The following is a 20,717-nucleotide window of genomic DNA, read 5'->3' on the forward strand; positions in this document are numbered from 1 at the left end:
AAGGGTGGTCATTGTACCAATGGTTAGAGCTGAGTGAGGCAGAGGAACCACTCTGCTCAAGAAAGGTCTTCAGTGCAATGCCTTCTTTGACAATGGTGCCTAAGAGCATTCTCTTGAGTTGCCCATCCAAACAACTGTGACGAGACTGCCCCCAGGCCCCCCAGTTCGATTCTGTTACCTCTGTACTGTGTCTGTGTTGTATTTCTAGAGCTGCATCTGACCAGTGTCTCCTCTAGAAGACCCTAGAAGAACTACATCCAATTCATCATTAGACCCCAACAGCAAGCACAGTACTTGGTACATGAAAGGTGCTCAATGAATACTGCTTGAAGTGACGTACCACCACCATTTATTCAGGAGCTTTTAATTATGAAACTGATTGATATGATTATTAATGTTAATAACGACTTACCAGCAGAGTACCAAACATAGCCGATGCTGGGTTAAACTTATAGGAAGGTAGATTTTATATTAACATAATATTCTGAACAATTAGAACTGCTATAAAATTTACCATCACTGAAATTATTAAGCAGAGGCTTGACACTAACCAAGAAAAGATGGTTTAGAGGGATTGCCCCAGATGCGGGTGAAAGTGGGAAGCTTGATTAAATGGTCTTGAAGCCTGAGTTTTGAAATAAGATACACAGATCTGGGGTTAATTCCTAGTAACTAACCTCTTCATGCCTCAGTTTTATCATTTATAAAATTGGAGTAATCCACCCATTCCACAAGGATATCACAGGGATCGAATAAAACACATTAGGTGCTCTGTACTGTTAGTTCCCTTCTCTTCTGAATCAGACATTTTGGTACTACATTCTCAGCCCTCTCAAAATTAAGAAAAGCAAGATTAACCCAGATTAATACCTAAAAAGGTAAACATACAAATGTGCATTGTCCTAGTATACAAGGGGATTGTTTTTAAGTTTCTCCAATGGTAAAAGCTATGAACCAAATACTTTTGAAGGGACAGAATTAAGAAAAAGTACAGCAATATGATCAAACAGAAAAGATTTGAAAGGAGAAAATCCTTCCCTTCCTCCTTCAGTGTGAACTTCATAATATTTTAAGGGACGGAGATAGAGATTTCAGAGGAAATGCCCAGTTGGACAAAAGAACAAGAGAATTCTCCATGCTGGAAGACTTAACTGTCCCATTTCACAGATGAGACAACAGAGTCACAGAGAGGGAAAGTTACTTGGCTAAAGTGACTCTTTCCCCAACAGGATGTGTCTGCTCTCCTCATTCAGAGCCTCTCCTTAAAGCACGACTAGGATGAGAAAAATCACTCATCCTAAAATACAGCCCTGGCTTTTAGGGTAAGTTCAATTTTTTTTTTTAATGGAAGCTATTATGGTTAGTACAAATTCAGTCTGTTGACCAAGTTCAAAACACTGCATGAATGCAAAATTGAACTTAAAATATCTAGCTGCCTTTAGTTAGCTACATACTCCCAATCTCTCAGGTTAGTTATTTATTATGGGCTGTTATAAACTCTAGAAAGCGAAGGCTTTTTTCCATTCCATCACACTGATTTGCAGGAAGTATGTCTTAAGCATCCAGTGTTTAGCTTTATAATTATACTTAATAATAATTCAGCCGTTTATAGGAAGAAGAGATACTGTGTCCATGGCTACCTTAGGACTATGGTAGGATAAGCAACAAAAATTTTATTTTTCTTTTTGCTTCTTGTCTATATTTACTAAAATAATCTTTTATTGACATTTTCTTCAATGTCTTGACCTTAATAAAAATTTTCAAGCACCTGTTATATACAAGGGAATCATAATCTATTAAGATGGAACTGTACAAAACCATAAAACAAGCCAAAAAATTTGACACAAGAAAGGTCAATACAAAGTGCTATGATAGCCTGAAGAAGGGCTAATTCTGCCCAGAGGAAATCAGAAAAGTCTTCACAGAGGGGGTGGTGCTTGAATTGATTGTAAGAGGTGAGTAACACGTATCAAGCAAAGAGAAATGATTTGGTGGGAAAGTTCCTGGAAGAGCCACAGAATGGAGATGCCTGGGACAAGGGCATAAAGGGGGGAAGTGGAGGGGGATGGGAAGGGAATGGGGAGCAGATAGGGTTGGTGGGGGCCAGATTCTGAGGGGTCTCAAATATACTAATAAGTTTTATTCTGTAGTCCACGAGGGGTCATAAAAATCATGAAGAGAAGGGCCTATGTGATCCGAATTACAGTTTTGAGAAACGATTCCTGTATAGTTACTGCATAAATAATATACGGGGGGACACTATCCCCCTAAAAATAAGATCTGTAAAGGAATGTTTTCAGATCTAGGTGTATGACAGCATGCACTTAAAATGGGATAGAAATAGGGAGAATGGAGGAGAGCAGATTCAGCAGACTATATATAGACACATATATATATCCATTGTACAAATATGACTTTACAGTTTCAAAGCATTTTCCTATATATATGTGATACCATACCCTTGGTCTCAATAGCTCCATGAGGTAGGCAGGGAATGAATCATCATCTCCATTTTACCATTCCTAAAGTGGCAGTGATATGCCAGGGATCACCCAGCTAATACAGCAAAGTTAGGAACACAGCCCAGGATCAGTGTGGAGCTGCCTCTTAGACTTTCTAAGACTCTTTAAAATTTCATTTAATGATCAGCTCAAGACACCTGGCCACGTTTTCTCCAAGAATGAATGTGTGTCTGTCTTCTCATCTTCTCTCCTACACTTTGAGGGCAGGATCTGCCTCTAGTATTTCTTTGTTATCTCTTTGTATTTATCTCAATAAATACCGAAGGACAGATAAGATGGACAGCTGAGTCCCAGGACTGTTCTCATCTGTAGTTTCCCCCGACCACAGAGGATGATAAATAGGCAATGATCCATTTTCCCCTTGCTTCTGTGAGCATTTCCCATTCATCACCAGTCCACAGTGGAGGAACAGCGCTTGCCATGACTCCTGTGATCTAAGCTGCCTCCTGCCAGCTGCTCTGCATTCTAATTGTGAAGGATCTGGACAAAACGGGCTTGCTCTCAGTCCTGTTTAACTTTTCCATCGGTCTGTGTTTGTCAAAGCTTCATGCCAACTCTGTCAGAAAAAGAAATGCCACAAAACTTCTTTGAGGAAAGGGAAAAAAAGACCTACTTTATACCCTTGCTCTCATGCAAATCACACTCCCATTCAAATCCCAGCTGAATAGGAGTCCTGCAATAGCCTGGGAAATACACAGAGCCTCTAACCCAAGTGTAGGCTGCTTCACTCAAATTGTTGCATTTCCCTGCCTTTTTAACTCCTTTGGAGAAAACCGATAGGAAGAATTAACAATACAATCCGAAGTTGCTATTCCCCAAAGTCATTCCATTTCTGTACGAAATCGGCAAAGTAGTCCCCTGCCATGGTTTTCTGCCCTTTTCTTCTCAGGCTCTACAGAATTGGAGTTGGGATGCTCTGTGACATATTTTCAATCAAAGCGGATGCATGGTCCAAGCTACCAGCTCCAAATAGATTCTAGCAAAGCAGTTCCCCTGGAATCTCGGTAAACAGTCTCTGCTAGTGATGAAGTAGCTGAATTATTAATACAGTGTGTTATGCCACCCACCAAAAAGAGTTGAAACAGGCAGAGCCGACCAGGTTCTGAGAAAATTGAAATGAACTCCAACCCCCTCCTCCTCCATAGGTTGTTGTGAAATTCAAGCCAGTTAACAAGCCCCTTGCATGACTGCCTGCCAGGGATGTACAGCAAAGTTCATGCCCTTCCCCCTTCCAGCCCAGAGGTTTTGAGTCTAATCTCTGTCCTCTAGGAATTTACAAAGAAACAGGCAATACTAAAACGGGCAAAAGGCTTTAACCCGCAAATCACACTTGAACACTTGACAAGGTCTGGTCATTTCATTTTAAAATTTTCTGGCTGGCTTGCTTGCTTCATATGCTTATTATTGAAAATAGCAGTCGGTGCAAATTTCAATGCGAGTCTTCACTGTGGGAGGAAAGAGGAGACATAGGTGCTGGCTGGTTCTTGTCCCAGGCATTCCACCATTTTCCAGATGCAAGAGCCCCAGCAAGTTCCTCGACCTTTCCCAAGGGCAACTGCCGCATCTGTAAAATCAGTTACAGCAGTATCTCCCCTCCACAGTTGCAGGCTTTGATGAGATGCGTGAATGTGCCTGACTATAGTGCAAGGGTTCAAAAATGTTCCTTTCCCAGACTTTTTCCTGTTGACATTTGGAGAATGATATCCTGGGTTGGGTGGTTTGGGTGTTTTGTTTTACAGGCTTTTCAGGGCTGGGGAGCTGAAGAAAGAGCTAGAATGAGAAAAATGAATTGAGGCAAGAAGGATATTTACGTTCAAATTCTCAGATGCATATGTTATCATTTGGTAGAACTATTCAATGAAAGGGATTATTAATTAATAATAAATGTTTGGATTTCACAGCTGAGGTCAACACAACCGCAAACAACCAATTTAAAGCAAAATTATAATTAAAAGGTCTTCAACTCCATCAGTGGCCTTTGGAAAATTAAACCCTAAAATCAAGAGGGCTTATTTTCCCCTGGGATTGAAAGCCCTGTATTTTGAATGCTTTGACTCAAGAAGTATACTTTAATTTCCCAGCCAGCCCCAGAGAATTCTGCATTCACACAATGCCTACAGTACAGACCGTCCAAAGCAAAGGTTTACTAGGGTGAGTGGGACCCATCATCCCTCCTGCTGTGGCATTGGAGCCACTCTCTTCAAACAGATTTAAATGAGAAAACTGCTACACAAAAGATTCAAGTATAATAGCCCCCCGCCTTATTTTCAGGGGATAATTACAAGAGCTCCAGTGGATGCCTGAAACCGTGGGCAGTACCGAACCCTATACATACCACAAATTTTCCTGTACATACATCGTTATGATAAAGTTTAATTTAAATTAGGCACAGGAAGAGATTAACAACAATGACTAATAAAATAGAACAATTACGATAATATACTGTAATAAAAGTTATGTGAATGTTGTCTCTCTCTCTCTCAAAATATCTGCTTGTACTGTAGTCTCCCTTCTTGTGATGGTGTGAGATTATAAAATGCCTACATGATGAGATAAAGTGAAGTAATGACGTAGGTATTGTGACACAGCGTTAGGCTACTACTGACCTTCTGATGATACGTCAGAAGGAGGACCATCTGTATCGGGTGATCCTGGATCATCAAGTCATAACAATGTGGACGGTTGGATGTCAGTAGCTGACCATGTCACCAGCTGGGGATCCTGGCGAGAGATTTGATCACGCTACTCAGACAGCGTGCAAGTTAAAACTTATGAATTGTTTATTTCTGGAATTTTCCATTTAATATTTCTGGACTGAGGGTAACTGAGAACATGGAAAGGGCAACAGCAGATAAGGGAGGACTACTGTAAGTTGGTGACACCTTTGGAAATATTTTAAAATCTCAGCCTGCCAGAAGTTCCTCCCTTTGATTGCGATACATATGGCTGCTTCAAAAGAAGACACTAGGCATTTAATCAAAATATCCACTAAGGCGAAGATGACAGCAAGACACATGCAAGGATGGAGAAAGAATGTATTAGGCCATTCCTCCCTAGAAGCCTACGAAAGCCAAAATGATCAAAACAGCTACTTTGGGCCAGTGTCTAATGAAATCTACTGTGTGGCTGGAAGCACTCCTGCCACTTCCTGTCAGTGGTTGCTAACTTCACAACAATGTGGGTCATTTGTGGGGAAGAGGCCACTGGGGGAAGTTCTATTTACTGCATTTAATGAAGATGCCGCATCCACAGCCACTAACCAGAGAAGCTCACAATTTCTCAGTGTGACCCAAAGGTTACACCAAACCACCAAGACAGCAGACAGAGCCCACGGGACAAACAGGGTCACTAACAGAGAGACCCATTACTGCTCCCTGATATGAGTGACAAAGGCCTTGTTCAAGTCCCTCCTTCCTTTAAGAAGCCTTCCCAGGATCCAGCGGGCTTCCTCTGCCCTAAATCCACAGAGCTGCTTGTGCATTCTAGAATGTCCAACCTTTTCACCATCAAAGGTGCCTTGCAGTTCCTTCTTGACCCTCTGTGACATCTAGAAGATGTCTTTATTTACCAGGTAAACTATATTTAAATCATTTCTCCACTTCTGTTAATCAAAGCATGGGAAGTGTCAATCACATCCCCCTGATGAGTGGAAATAACCAGCAAGACCAGAGTGATCTGCCAGTGTCACACCACATTCAGAACACAGCACAGAACGTCAGTGCTTTGACCAGTCCAGGCAGAGGCTGATGTTCTCAGTTAGTCTAGGCAAGTTAATCATTGAAAAATGTACAGGACGTGTTAGGTATTTCTGTTTGAAGTCCTAAAAAGAGCACGAGATGCCCTGTGATTGCCCTAACAGACCTTGGCAGGTCCAGAGAACCCAGGGTGAGAATCATGAGTCGAACTCATTTTGGACAATTCATCACGTGTTGCTGATGTGAAAGCTGGCAGGGAATAGTGGGGAAAACCTGGGCTTCAGAAACACTTGAAGAACAAAAGCAGGAGAGCCTAACAGTGAAGAATGGCCTCAAAGCAAGAGGGAGGGGATATGGGGATATATGTATACATATAACTGAGTCACTTTGTAATACAGCAGAAACTAACACAGCATTGTAAAGCAATTATACTCCAATAAAGATGTTAAAAAAAAGAAAAAGAAGGGCCTCATGAGACAGACTTTTCAGGTCTGACCCCAACTCAAACTCACCTGCTGTGTAACTTCTGGTGAGTTATTTTTTAACGTCTCTGAACCTCAGTTCTCTCAATGGAGATAATAGTAATAAAGACTTCATAGGCTCATTGGGAGAATTAAGTAAGAGAACGCATGCACACTGCTTTGCCCAGTGAGAGGTACATACTTGCACTCAATAAATGTTAGCAATTGTCATTATTTAGTCAGGCTTGCTTGAGTCCAAATCCCAGGCCTAACACATGTTAGCTGTGTGAACTTGAGCAAATCATTTACCCTCTCTGAGTTGCAAAACCGGTTATTGACATCTACCTTATTCTGTTATTGCAAAGATTAAGTGAGATATCATCTAAAACTCCTAATAATAAAGGTTGAGTGCCTTTTCCTCACCTTCTTGTATTATACGTGGTTTAATTTTTCACGCACTTATAGCTTAATCTTCACTGTAATTTTCAACTTGACGCTCCAACCAGTTTCTAAAGATCTGTGCTTGTGTCTTATACTCTTTAATATCACCCAGCATCCAGCACATGAATCTAAAAGATGCACAGTGATATTAATTTTTGAGATGATAATCATGTATACAGCCATATCTCCAGCGGGGAAAGGGGATGGGGAAAAAAAAAAAATCAACCTTATCAGGAACTACAGTTCTAATTCATGGTCTTAAAAATATCGTAAGGCTAATCCAAGGAATATAGATTTTTAATATTTGTACTTCTAACTGTTTTCAGGGTACTCTGAAGATCTAAGGCTGCTTTTCATTTTGCTGAAGCAGGAATCTGCTTGTGACACACCCTGGTTTGTGGAAGTATGTTACTCAGCGGGTGAGGGGGTCTAGCTGACCACCCAGCATCTATTCCTCAGGCAGCTTTATTGTTCTGTGCTCACTCATCTTAAACCCAGTGACACTGCTAAACTGACTGAAAACTTTGTTTCTTTGTGAAATATTCTCTGACAAACAAAGCAGCACTAGAGTGGTTTCATGAATATGATAATTCCAAAGGTCTTCGGTAAACCTTTTGTATTTTTTCCATACATATTTTAATTAATCTTAAGATACTTCCAAAATGGTGTAGGCACTATGGAAAATAGTTTGGCAGTTCCTCAAAAAGTCAAGCACAGTAACCATATCGTCCTGCATTTCCACTCCTAGGTAAATATAACCATGAGAATTGAAAATCTATGTCCAATAGCACAGGGAGATCAGCTCGGTGCTTTGTGACCACCTAGAGGGGTGGGATAGGGAGGGTGGGAGGGAGGGAGACGCAAGAGGGAGGAGATATGGGGATATATGTATATGTATAGCTGACTCACTTTGTTATACAGCAGAAACTAACACACCATTGTAAAGCAATTATACTCCAATAAAGATGTTAAAAAAAAGTAGATGAAGTATTAATACCTGCTGAACACACATGCTGAACATACACGCTACGATATGGATGAACCTTGAAAATATTATGCTGAGTGAAAGGCAAAGAAACAGAAAGTGTACCAGTAGTTGCCATGGGATGGGGGGAGGAGGAAGGCAAATGTGGAGTGACAGTTAATGGGTACAGTTTTTTCGTTGTTGCAGTGATAAAAATGTTCTAAAATTGATTGTGGTGATGGTTGCTCAACTCTGTGCATATACTAAAAGCCAGTGAATTGAACACTTTAAATGAATGAATGTTATGGTACATGAATTAGATCTCAGCAAAACTGTTTTAAAAATACCATTATAACTCAAGGAAAACCGTTTCTCTAAACCAAGAGGATTTCCAATGGCCCATTTATTTTAAGGGGCTTTGAGAAATTTAAAGATTCCAGAGCAAAATATAAATTAATTAAATAAATAATTTATGTATATAAAAAACTTACAGCCTCATCTTTCTAATAAGGCTCTGAACATAAAGAAGCACTTACTAATCCTATAATACAGGCTTCGTAAGTCTTCTACAAACACTGCATTTAAAGTGTTTGTGGAGGGAGAGGCATTACCATGGTTCAGAGGCTCCCAACCAGGAGATCAGGAACCCCACCGCCACCACCATCCCCCTCACCCCCCCCAATCTCCTTTAATCTCCTTGCCACCCATCCTTCTCCTCTCTGTCCCCAGTACCTCAGGTTCATCTCTAATCTGCCTCCCAACTGATCTCCCTCCTTGGCCTCCAATTTCCCTCCCCTCAAACACAAATCAGATTAAGTTAATCCCCTCTTAAAAACTGCTCATGAATATGTTAATGCCAAACGTTGTCTGTAAAACTTTTGTAATTTTTTTTCCTTACACATTTTAACTAACCTTACGATACTTCTAAAATGGTACAGCTGCTATGGAAAAACAGTTTGGCAGGTCCTTAGAAAGTTAAACACGGAGTTACCATATGACCCGGCAATTCCACTCCTAGGTATATACTGTGTTTGGTTTCTGTATGAAATTTTCCATAATAAAAAGAAAAATGAAAACAAAAATACAACCTCATTCGCTGGTCCTCCAAATTAAAGTTCAAGTCCCTTAGCGGCCTGCCATTTATAGCTCCCCTTTTTTTTTTTTTTTTTTATATAGCCCCCCTTTTTAATCTGGCTCCTAACTATCTCTCCAGCCTCATCCCCAACATGCTCTTTCCCCACCAACTCAGTGCAAATACACAGCACTTACACTCCAGCCTCCAACCACTCACCCTTCCCAAAAATGTTCTTGTTTCTAAGTCTCAGCATCCGTTGCTCCCTCTGCTGCAATACCCTTTCCCACTCCGTGTAATGTAGGCTATTATTTCTCTAACAAGACCCAGCTCCAAGCCCTCAGGCAAACTCATTGCTTTTCACTGTGCAGCTATAGCCCCTCCCTTACCATGCCCAAATCAGCAGCACTAAGTGTGTAAAATTACGCAAAAGTCTGTTACCCTTTCCCAGCGTGGGAATTCATAAAGCACAAGGAACCCCACCCACCAACCCCACCCCAGGGGAAGAAGGGACTGAGGTGTGTTGCACATAGTAGATGCTCAAGAAACAACTACAGAAGACAAGACATACATGAAAGACAGGTACAAACATAGACTTAATTAAATAGGCTCTCTAGAAATTATACTGATTGATGCTAATTTGGGGGTCAGATATAAAGAAACCATCAATGAGAACAGCTTCCTTCGTGTCAATATAATCATGTGTATTATGTGCTTTAGGGATACATAAACAGGAACCAAAGCATACTGCTTATTATGACAAGGCGCTTACACTGATTTGCATTTCTCTGCAATACTCTCTAAGCATATAATTTTGTTAATTTGTGACAAACCTCAAAAACACACTTCCCACCAATACTGTGATTGCAACGTATACTCTCAAAGCACACAGAAATCATCAAGTTCCTTTCATAAGTTGCCAACTGGATCTTATGTGTGTTGTTTGGTTTGGTTTGTTTTAAATTTGGGAATTTTAATGCACATCATAATTTATAATTTAACTTGGACCTAAAGGAAGAATAGTTTCACAAGGATGTTTCAGAAACTGACCTAGCCTTCTTTTGAATGTTGGGAACACCAGCTCATGCATGACCTTGAGAAAATCATTTCATCTGAGACTCAGTTTCCTCCTCAGTCAAAAACAAACACTTCGAAAAGGTGGGCTTCTCTTTCTTCTCTCCTGGGACACGTCATTTGAAAAAGATGGTGTCTGTCCAAGTTCAAATCAGTCAGCAGTGATCTTTGGTAACAAGCACCTTCTAGAACAAGGGCCCGTTGAAAGAAAAGTGATATATCAAAAAAGCTGCCTAATCCTTAAATTTGCCCCATGTGTCTCTGCCCTCACTAACCTATCACCCTCTGATTTGGGTTAAAAGTTAAACCTGTTTGTCTTGTTCCTCTTTTAATTGACCCAGGAAAGAGAAAAATGAGAATAGGGCTCTCTGGAGAACTACCTCATAAATGATAATCAAGTTTCAAACTGACAAGTACACACCAGAAAAGCAAAATGGTATAAAGGCAAGACCTTGGTTCTAGGTCCTGCCCTTTCACTATCACCAGACAATTACTAACCAGTCCAAGCATCCAAGTCTTCCTATGTGAATCAAGGGCACTGACTAGGACGTGGTGACAATGACAACAGCAGCTGGTGAGTGCACAGCGCCATACACTATACCAGGCATCGCCTCACAACTTCACAACACATATTATCCCATTTTACAAATGAGAAAACTGAGGCCTCAGAGACAGTCACAACTTGCCTAACCACGTACAGCTAATAACCCTAAGCAAACTCCCACCTATCTGTCTCCAAAGCCTGGGCTTCCCCCTTGGACCTCCCACCTGTCCTCTGTTCAAAGAGGCCGATTTTTCTGACTGAGATAAAAAATGACTTGGTATTGTTGATAATGAAATCCCCAAGGGACTTTCAAATTCTAAAGCATCCATGAATCTAGGCACTAAAGAATTGCTCCGATGGAATTATCTTTATTACGTCCACCGAGAGGCTCAGTCAGCACACTCCAAGCTGTTCTGCAACTATTTATATCGGGCCCTGCAGAACATATTTGTACATACTTGGACTCAAGAAAATGGAAATAAGTGAAATGGAATAGAAAAGAGGGAGTCTTCATTGCATTAACTGCATTGAAAAGTGGGCAGCAAGGTAAGCTGACAAGAGTTCTGGAAAATTTAGTGACTACTTACCAGCTGGGCACCGTTGTGCAAGTTACTTAACTTCTCTGAACTGCAGTTTCCTCCTCTCTAAAAGGAATCTAATATCTACATTACATGGTTGGCCTGAACAATAAATATGTTCACTACCACAGTTATTCCCTTCCTCAAGAGATATGGAGCGTGCCCTGGATGATGAGCATTTTGATTATTTTCAATCGTGTTGCTCTTTTTAGTTATTTTTTCTTCCTCTGGGCTTTCAAAAGACACATATAAGAGTTGACCCTAAAATAGGCCATTTGTCCAAATTCCCTCCCCGACAAAGGTGTATTTGTCTTTCCCTTAAGATGATCTAGCCACGTCCCTTCCAGAGGGGAAGAAGGTAACCACCAAAGACTCCGGAGGTTCCCGCACTGTGACTTTTCCCAAACCTGCCACTGCTTTTCTCTGGCTAATAGAAAACATTTGTGTTCCCTCTGTCTGGTTTTTTTCTTGGGATTCTCTTCACAGTTGTTTCCCCTAATATATTTCAGGCAACTTTGCTGCCAAAAAATTAAATTCATAGAACCATCGAGGAGTAAGAACACTGGGAAGGAAAGGAAAATTCTACTATTACTATGAATAATAAGAGCCACGTAATACCCGATAATGATTTAGTGCTTTTTAACTCTTCGAAGTGCTTTCAGATTTGTGATCTCATCTGAGCTTCACCATATACGAGTGTCACAAGGTTTGCTTTTGTATTTTACAGATGAGGAAACTGAGGCCTGAAAGGTTAAATAATTTTTGCCCAAGTCACATGTGTAGATGACTTTATGTCAGGATTCAAACCCAGACCTGGGTGAATCCAGAGCTTGCGTTGTTGCTACAATACTTTGCCAAGCTAACTTTGATCTTTTAAAGGCTCTCTTTAGAAGTCTAATTCATTCATTTCACTGTTTACTCATATACAAACTTCAATATCTCAAAAGAAAATATGTATAGAGTTAACACTTCATTTATCCAAAGTGGTCACTTGGCCTACAACACTACAGAGAACTCAGTTTAAAAATAAATAAAAATCCCAGCCTCTTAGCAGTTAGGAGACACCAGCAAGTCCTTGCACTAAAAATCAGACCTTCAGGCCAGCACCCAGAGGTAATTTTTCCTTTTGAAAGAATTCTAACAATCTTAAATATTTTTCTTTTAATTGGAGTATAGTTGATTTACAATGTTGTGTTAGTTTCAGGTGTAAAGTGCTTCAGTTACACATATACCTATATTCATTCTTTTTTATATTCTTTTCTCATATAGGTTATCACAGATAATTGAGTTGAGTTCCCTATGCTATACAGTATGTCCTTGTTGGTTATCTATCTTATATACAGTAGTGTGTGTATGGTTATCCCAAGCTCCTGATTTATCCCTGCCCTCCACGTTTCCCCTTTGGTAACCATAAGTTTGTTTTCCATATCTGCAAGTCTGTTTCTGTTTTGTAAATAAGTTCATTTATATCATTTTTTTTATAGACAACAACTAACCTTTCTTGGCAGTTAAGTATTTTACATTTTTATTTATTTATTTATTTATTTATTTATTTATTTATGGCTGTGTTGGGTCTTCGTTTCTGTGCGAGGGCTTTCTCTAGTTGCGGCAAGCGGGGGCCACTCTTCATCGCAGTGCGCGGGCCTCTCACTATCGCAGCCTCTCCTGCTGCGGAGCACAGGCTCCAGACGTGCAGGCTCAGTAATTGTGGCTCACGGGCCCAGCCGCTCCGCGGCATGTGGGATCTTCCCAGACCAGGGCTCGAACCCGTGTCCCCTGCATTGGCAGGCAGATTCTCAACCACTGCGCCACGAGGGAAGCCCCATTTATATCATTTTTTAAAATTAGATTTCACATATGAGAGATATCATATGATATTTGTCTTTCTCTGTCTGACTTCACTTAGTGTGATAATGTCTAGGTATCTTGAATATCTTTACTGGAAAAGACAGGTGTACTGGCCACAAACAGAAAGAAAAGTACAGACAACTTAACAATTCAAAAAGTGCCAGAACATGCGATCCCTCTGTATAAACCAACTGCCCTTCCTCAACTGCCTTTAAGACATTAGCTATTAAACAACACAATTATTCTCAAATTGGCCTGATAAGAATCACCAGAAGCTTTTATAAAACACAGAATCCTAGGCCCTGGTCCAGAGCCTACTGAATTTGAATCTCCCGGGAAGGAGCCTGAGCATCTGCATGTCACACCAGATGGGTCTCCTTATTAGCTGAGTTGGTGAAGTGCTGACACAGTAGGCATCCCCCAAATTATCACTCCTCAGATAATGTGTACCAGGTTGAAATGACACCTAGGGCAGGGTGTCTGCATAAATATAACTACCTACACGGGGAAGAAGCCCTCAACTATGGTATCATTAGCATCATGCTATGAACAGGGTTTGCCAGCCCAAACAACTGCACAGGAAGGGGGAAAGAAAGAATCTCAAATTGACAGGAAGTCAAAAGGGCTAAAAGTGGAAAAGGCCACCAACTCTGGCTTTAACAGTCTCCCACAAAGGCAGCTATACCCCTGTGGTATATCTCAAGTATAAGAGAAAGGGATGGAAGAACTAAGGAGAAAAAAAAAACGAAAAACAAAAAAAACTAGCCAATCCAGACAATAAAGGTTTTCAACCATCCTGGAAGAGTCAGCAGGGCTTACCTACGAAAAGGAGACTCCCTCCACATTTCAACCCATGCAGGATGCTTCTTGGCTGGGAGGTTCACCCATTACTTAATGAAAATCTGTTTCTATATTCTCTGGTTTACAGGGTAGATTAAGTTATCAAAACCTATTGGGTTATTAAAAACACATACTTAGTGAATATAATCACTGAGTAACAAAAAGAAGGGAAAAATCACCTGTTGGGCTTGCTTCCTTGTTTGCTTGTAATTCCTATAAATTTTAGTAAGCAGATGAGAGGACACATCTGGCCAGGGAAAATCTAGCCAGTTTCTCAGCATATTGGATGAACTCGAGGAAAAGACAGTGCTCATTTTCCCTCCTGAATGAACCCCAATTTAAGCTAACTGTCAGCAATACTTCTTTGATACAAAAACATAAAAATTCAATTGATGATAAATAATCTATGAGAAGCAATGACTGTGTTTCTACATCACAGTTATCTATCAGCACAGACTCATAAAATCGTTAGTGTTAGAAGACGTCTGAGAGATGATCTAATCCCTTCCCTCTGTGATAATAATCAAGAAACCAAGGCCCACAAAAGTCAAGGGAATGTTCCCAAAGTCACACAGCGACGTGGCGGTACAAGACCACAGCTCCTATTTCTAGGCCCTCATCCTTGGGATGACTCCCTGAGCTAAGAGACAACCAAGAGCTAAGCAGAGCGCATGTACCAGGTACCAGGTAGATATTCAATAAATCCAGGCGTCATTCCTCTCTACTAGAAATCTGTCCCAGAATGTCGTATGGCAGCCTTTGACATTAGATATCATTCCGCCCAACCAGTCATTTCACTGATAGAAAAAACTGAGACCCATAAAATCAACTTGGCCACAACCACACAACTAACTGGTGGCATCAGCCGCCCTGGAACCTGAACTTCTGGCTCCAAGTCTCCCGTTCTCTTCACTACATCACACTGCCTCCCTCTCACTATTAAAGGTGAAGAGTTTAATAATAACACATGATAATTTTATTTATCCCATAGATGGAACCAGTTTTAGAATTTTATCTCGGCCATTTAACTGCAAATCAAGAAGCATCCAAAAACACTCTAGAATGACTAAATTATATAACATAGTTGCTGGCCAAACAAATTCTCTATTTTTACCCATTTGAGCTTCTTTCTCTTTGCCTCACTGACTGTGTTTCCTGGTAGGGAATGGCACAGGAGTTAAGCCTTTCATACCAAACCTGCCCAAGCATCTGTTCCTTCAAAGGTCTCCCACCTCCACCATAAGCTCAGTTACCCCACCTTCCGGTATCAAAAGCCAAAAGAGGAACAGTCTTTCTGAGCAAACGAACCTTTTCTAAAGAGGGCTCAGAGTATACTGTGAAGATTAGATGGCTCAAAACGCTGCTAAATTTTAGGGGTTGCCTTCTCAGCTAAAGTTTAGATCAACAATGAATAAAAATCATCTGTCTTCAACTTACTGACTGGGCCAATGTGACCTCCTCTTGGAAGTGGATGCTTTATGGTCTTCACTGTAATATCATTACTGAGTTTTTATTTCATGGTCTCATCTACCTATGATTCTGAGACACAGTATATAAAGACAACCACAAAACCTTCATCAAGGGCTCTGGGTTATAAATTCCTTGCATTTGCCCAAGTTTTGAGAGATGACAAATAACTTTCACATCCAATATTTCCTCTGATCCTCACAGCAATGTAATGGAGTGGCCACTCTGATCACTGCCTCGCAGATGGGCTAACTGACTTCAGAGGATGAAGGACCTTGAACAAAGCCCAAGGACAAAAAGCTGGACCTGTCTAACTCTGCCTACCCCTCAAAATGCATGGGTTGGAAGCAGGCACTCAGTAAATATCTGGGGAGGGGGACAAGGAAGAGACAGGGGACAGAGCAGAGAAGCTGCACATGGATTTACCAAATCCCTGCATTTGTGCTATAGCCGTGCACTGCCATTCGTGCTTTCTTCTGAACCACTGTCTCATGGGGTAAAAAGGCGCCCTCAAAATTTGGGAATTACTTAGTGTTAGAACAACCCCAAATCAAAACGATACCTTGGGGCGACGAGACCGTATCACTGAGCAGAAGAGTTGAACCACCTTTATCCATCTGCTTTGGTGTAAATGACTAACTGGAAAATGTGGAGAGGCAGGACTTTCTGCAAACCGAGCTTTAGAATTTTCTAATGATCTGAGTTTCAGGGTTCTTCAGATGAGGGAAGAAAAGGGGGATGGACTCCAGTCATGCTCACTGAGGATTAGAGATCAACTCAAATTGACTTCAGTGTGAATCTCAGTTTTCTCATCTATAAAATGGAGACAATCTCTTCATCAGAGTTGAAGTGAAACGTACTTAAACTAATGCATCTGAAAAAGAGGCTAACAGAGCTTAGAAAGACAGTAGATGCTCCTTCCTCTTTGCCTGGGAATATTGTCTGCTGCTCTCTTGTAACCTGGTAGAACAGAAGGAGTGCATAAAAAAACAGAAGGCCATACTTTTATGCAACTGAAAGGAAAACAAAATCGATTTCAGAAAAACTACTATGCAAAGATTCATAACTGTGTTTATTTAAAAGCAATAATCTGCAAAGATAGCTATTTTCTGAGACATAAACTCCCATTGGTGATTCTCTGCCACCAGATTCCTTTGGTCCTCAAAGGAGAGTGGACTTCTGTTTTTTCACCAAGAATTTAACATTCCAAAAAGGTATGTGAAACAAGTTAAACTGCTTGCATATTTCCACTTACATAACATGTATATTGCACATCAGCTTTTATTTTTTCCAGACACAAGGAGAGGAAGCTTGGTATATATTCCTGTGAGAGAATAAACAGAAAAATGTCTCCCTTTTTCATATATTAGGGCCTTGTAATCCAGACCATATGATCAATACACTATATAAAAATTAAATCATACTGACAGTCCCAGGCAAAAAGTGAACCAAGTAGAAACAATTTTTTAGGACTGTGATGTGTGGAATATTAAAATCACATGTTGTGTTAATAATTTTCTTTTAGAAGCCAAATAGAGTTCTCCTGCATAAATTTCTCAAGTAAATGTTTACCTTACAGTGTCTCCTATTAAGGGTGGTCGAGAGGCATTAAATTAGTGATATTGTAATTTGGCCTATGCATAGGGGAGACACTTTGAAAATGACTTGGTTGACATTATGTTAATGGCAAGGCACATACCTTAAAACGGAGAGCTATGTGCTCCTTATGGTAAAATACAAGGTCCTGGTATCTTATTAACTTTTCTTTTTTTCAGTAAACAAAAATCATTTGCTCGAAGAGGCCAATAGTGAGTAAACTTAACAAACAGCTAGGTATAGAATACTAGCTTTGGAGGGGACACAAGGGAGAGTTGGGGCAGATGAAGAGCTGAAATGTGCAAACATACACCTTACTTAACACCTTCAATGCACAACAGTATCTTGGGATTTCTGTGTCCCCCACTAAACTATAGCTGATAGGTGTGTCTTTTTGCAAATTCCTTCACACTCTTTCCTTTGATAAGATACACCATCTCGTGGGACTGCCTTCTGAAATCAGAAGAGTGGAAAGAGGAGGGGAGTACAATAAAACTGTCCGAAGGCTGTCAAGTGTGTTCTAGCTCTGCTTTCCTAATCACCAAGTAGGAGGTAGGAGGGTACAGGGAACAGACAGTCTAGAAAGAATTCACCCTACCACCAGGGAACAAAACACAGCAGTGAACACTGGGAAGCCCCAGACAAGTTTACAGCAAACAGCTTCAATGTGTTTGTGTTCCTGGTACTCCCCCGGACCAGGGAAGGTCTCTTAAAAATTCAATAGCTTGGCAAGGAGACTTTAAGTACTCATCTCCCCACTGTGCATAATAAGCCAGTGGCCTTCAGGAAGGTAGGCCCCCCAGTGACAATTCCTTTACATAACATCTTAATGCTGAATTGATACGAAGAGGTGGGAATGGGATTTGCCACCTGAACTACAGTCACCTTTCTTCCCTTCCGCAGAGCACAATTTGATCTTCAGCTGTCTCTGCATATCTAAAGGGGGCCATTCTTATATTTAAACTCCAAGAGTCCCTTCTTTCTCTGACTCTCAAAATTAGCTATGGACAGTCAAGCCAAGGACAGATGGACCTCAGTAAAGATCCTGCTACAGAGTCATGAACACAGGGTCATTGGACTCCAGCCCAAGAAGTCTCTGGTTTGCACACTCTGCATGGACAAATCCATTTCAAAGGGGACTTGAGCTTCCGTGCAGGAGTTCTATTTTAAGGGAACTGAACAGGGAACACAGATGTTTCTTCAGTTAGCAGAGTTGGCAGAACAGCTCCTGGACCAAATCCGAGTTCTTAATGCAGGAAGGGGCCTCAGAGAGCATCTAGTTCAACCCACTCACTCAACTGATGAGGAAACTGAGGCCAGGGAAGCAGTTAGGTGGCACCCCCAGCAAGTGGCAGAGTGGTGGTGTCCTGATGACAAGTCCTGCACGCTTCCCATAACACCATGATTCGCTTAAAAAAAAAAAAAATCTACACTGACTTCAATCTTGGAACTCCTGTAGATTCTTGTCAATAGCCACCCCCTGCCCCGGGGGCGAGTTCATAAAGCCTCCTTACCCTCCCACTCCATTCCATTTACTCCTGCTCTTCCAGCTGTGGCTTCCAACTAGTTTGGAAAACAGAAGCGGGCTACAGCCTCAGCTTTCTGGGAGTGCAATTAATTATGGTCCCGATGCATGGACCGTGGCTAGCTTTCCCAGTGCCTCAGTTGCCTCATCGGTGAAATGGACCTCCTCGCCCGTGTTGCACCGAGTCAGGGAGAGGCAGTACTCCCTGGCACACAGTAGGCGCCTAAAAAGTGACTGCTGGATCGGTACCCCGCATCACGCCCCTCGAGAGCACCCTCCCAACCCCCGGGGGGCGTTCAGGATAGCGGCAAGTGAAAAGGCCCAGGCAGCCCCGGCGGAAGGGCTGGATGTTTACATTCGGCCGGGGGAAGGCAGCGCTCTCCAGGCGGGAGCCCAGCGCTCCAGGAGATCCATCTTACTTGGATGGGGGGCAACCAGCTCTACGCCGGCTCCGGGTCCTGGTTCCACCGATTTCCCCTATCCTAACAGGCCGAGCCCACGCCTTTTCGTGGGACTCTGGCCGGGCTTCCAACCGGAGATCGGCTTTTAGGATTCGGTGTCCAAGTGGCCCGCGAAAGCCTACAGCGCTCCCGACACTCCTTTACAGGCCGGGGAGGCGGCGGGAACGGGGAGGGCGGGGACCCGGGGGACGGGAGCGGCGCGAAGGCTCCGCGAGAAGCCTGCGGGCGGCCCCCGGAGCGGACTGCGCGGCGCAGCCGGGAGACGCGGCCCGGCGCGTAGCCCCGGTCGGGCTGGGACGCGCGCCGGGCGCCGAGGGCCGGAGGGACAGCGGGGCTGGGCTCACCCATGAAGAGGCAGAAGAGGTCCAGGCAGATGAGCAGCACCCGCTTGCTGCCGCCCTTCCTCGGGTTGTTGTTGAGCGCCGGGCTGCCGCCGTTCTTGCTCTCCGCGACGATCGCCTTGTCGTACTTGTAGTTTTGCATGGCGCTGGTCAAGACGCCCCGCGACAGCAGTCACACACCCAGACGCCCGGGTCGCCTCCCGGCCGAGGCTGCTCGGGGCGCGGCGGGAGAGTGCGGCCCCGCTGCCCGCTTCCAACGGCAGGCGGTGGTGCTTTCTGCTCCCCTGGGGCTCCTCTGCTTTTCCTGCCTCAACCCCGAATCGTTCGAAAGTCCAGTGGGGAGAGAGCCAACTCCCGAGCAGAAACTTCTGCAGCGCCGCGCTGCTCCGGACGCGCGGGACTCCGGTGTCTGTGTGCAAAGCAGCGAGCGGGCAGCGCGGGCGCTTGACCACCTTCCTCCGCGGCTGATTGCTTAATGAATGGGAGCTGCGCGGAGTCCAGCTGCGCGGAGCCCAGCCACGCCGAAGCGCTGCCGCAACTCCAACTTTCCTCCTCCTCCTCCTCCTCGCTGCTGCCGCTGCCGCCGCAGCTGCCGCTGTGATCGCCTGGATTTGTTTTCGGCAGTTTTATTTCAAGAGGTCCTTTAAAAAGAGAGAGGGACCTCCTTACTTGGCTCAGAAGAGATTCCGAAAGCACAGCCCCTTCCTTAAGCAGCCGAAGACGTAGGATAATTAAGGCCACATTTTCCCCCACCCCTTTCCAAAAAAAAAAAAAAAATCCTAAAAGGAAAAGTTACTCTCAAACCAGAGAATCCGGGAGCCCCTAGCGTTCAGAAACACTAAAGTGTCACAAAAGGAAAAATAAATAAATAAGTAAAAGAATAAAAAGAAACATTTTCTTGCCGGCCTTGGGTCAGGCAAAAGTTGAGGCTGTGCAGCTCAAAAGCATTTCTCCTCCCTGACACATTTGGGCCTTTGAAGTCTTCATTTTGATTTGAATCATATTATCCCGAAAATACTCAAAAAAATTTTTTTTGAAAGATCTTAACACCCAGCACCGGGTACTGGGGTAGATTCTGAGGATACGAACAGGAGAAGGACTGCACAACTCTGGAGCTAGACCCTGTGGACTGGAATCTTGGCCATGGCTCTGTGCCTTGGTTTCCCCATACGTAAACTGGAGATAATAACTGTTTCTCCTAAATAGAGTAATTGTGAAGACTTAAATAGCTAACCCATATAAGCGCCTACAACAGTGCCAGATAGATAGGTGTTAACTATGACTTTTA

The 20,717-nt window shown here is 42.7% G+C and overlaps 1 protein-coding gene across 1 annotated transcript in view; it reads right to left on the reverse strand.

Moving 5' to 3' along the window:
* The window catches only part of PLPP3 (phospholipid phosphatase 3), an 85,588-nt gene extending 65,458 nt beyond the window's left edge, over positions 1–20,130 (reverse strand). Inside the window, exon 1 of the mRNA XM_007164382.3 lies at positions 19,433–20,130. Within this exon, the coding sequence (XP_007164444.1) occupies positions 19,433–19,571 (139 nt within the window). The 5' untranslated portion in view covers positions 19,572–20,130. The remainder of the gene's footprint in view (positions 1–19,432) is intronic.
* Between the last annotated feature and the right edge of the window lie 587 nt (positions 20,131–20,717).

This window comes from Balaenoptera acutorostrata, chromosome 1, assembly GCF_949987535.1.
Source record: "Balaenoptera acutorostrata chromosome 1, mBalAcu1.1, whole genome shotgun sequence".
In the NCBI taxonomy this organism is placed as follows: Eukaryota; Metazoa; Chordata; class Mammalia; order Artiodactyla; family Balaenopteridae; genus Balaenoptera; species Balaenoptera acutorostrata.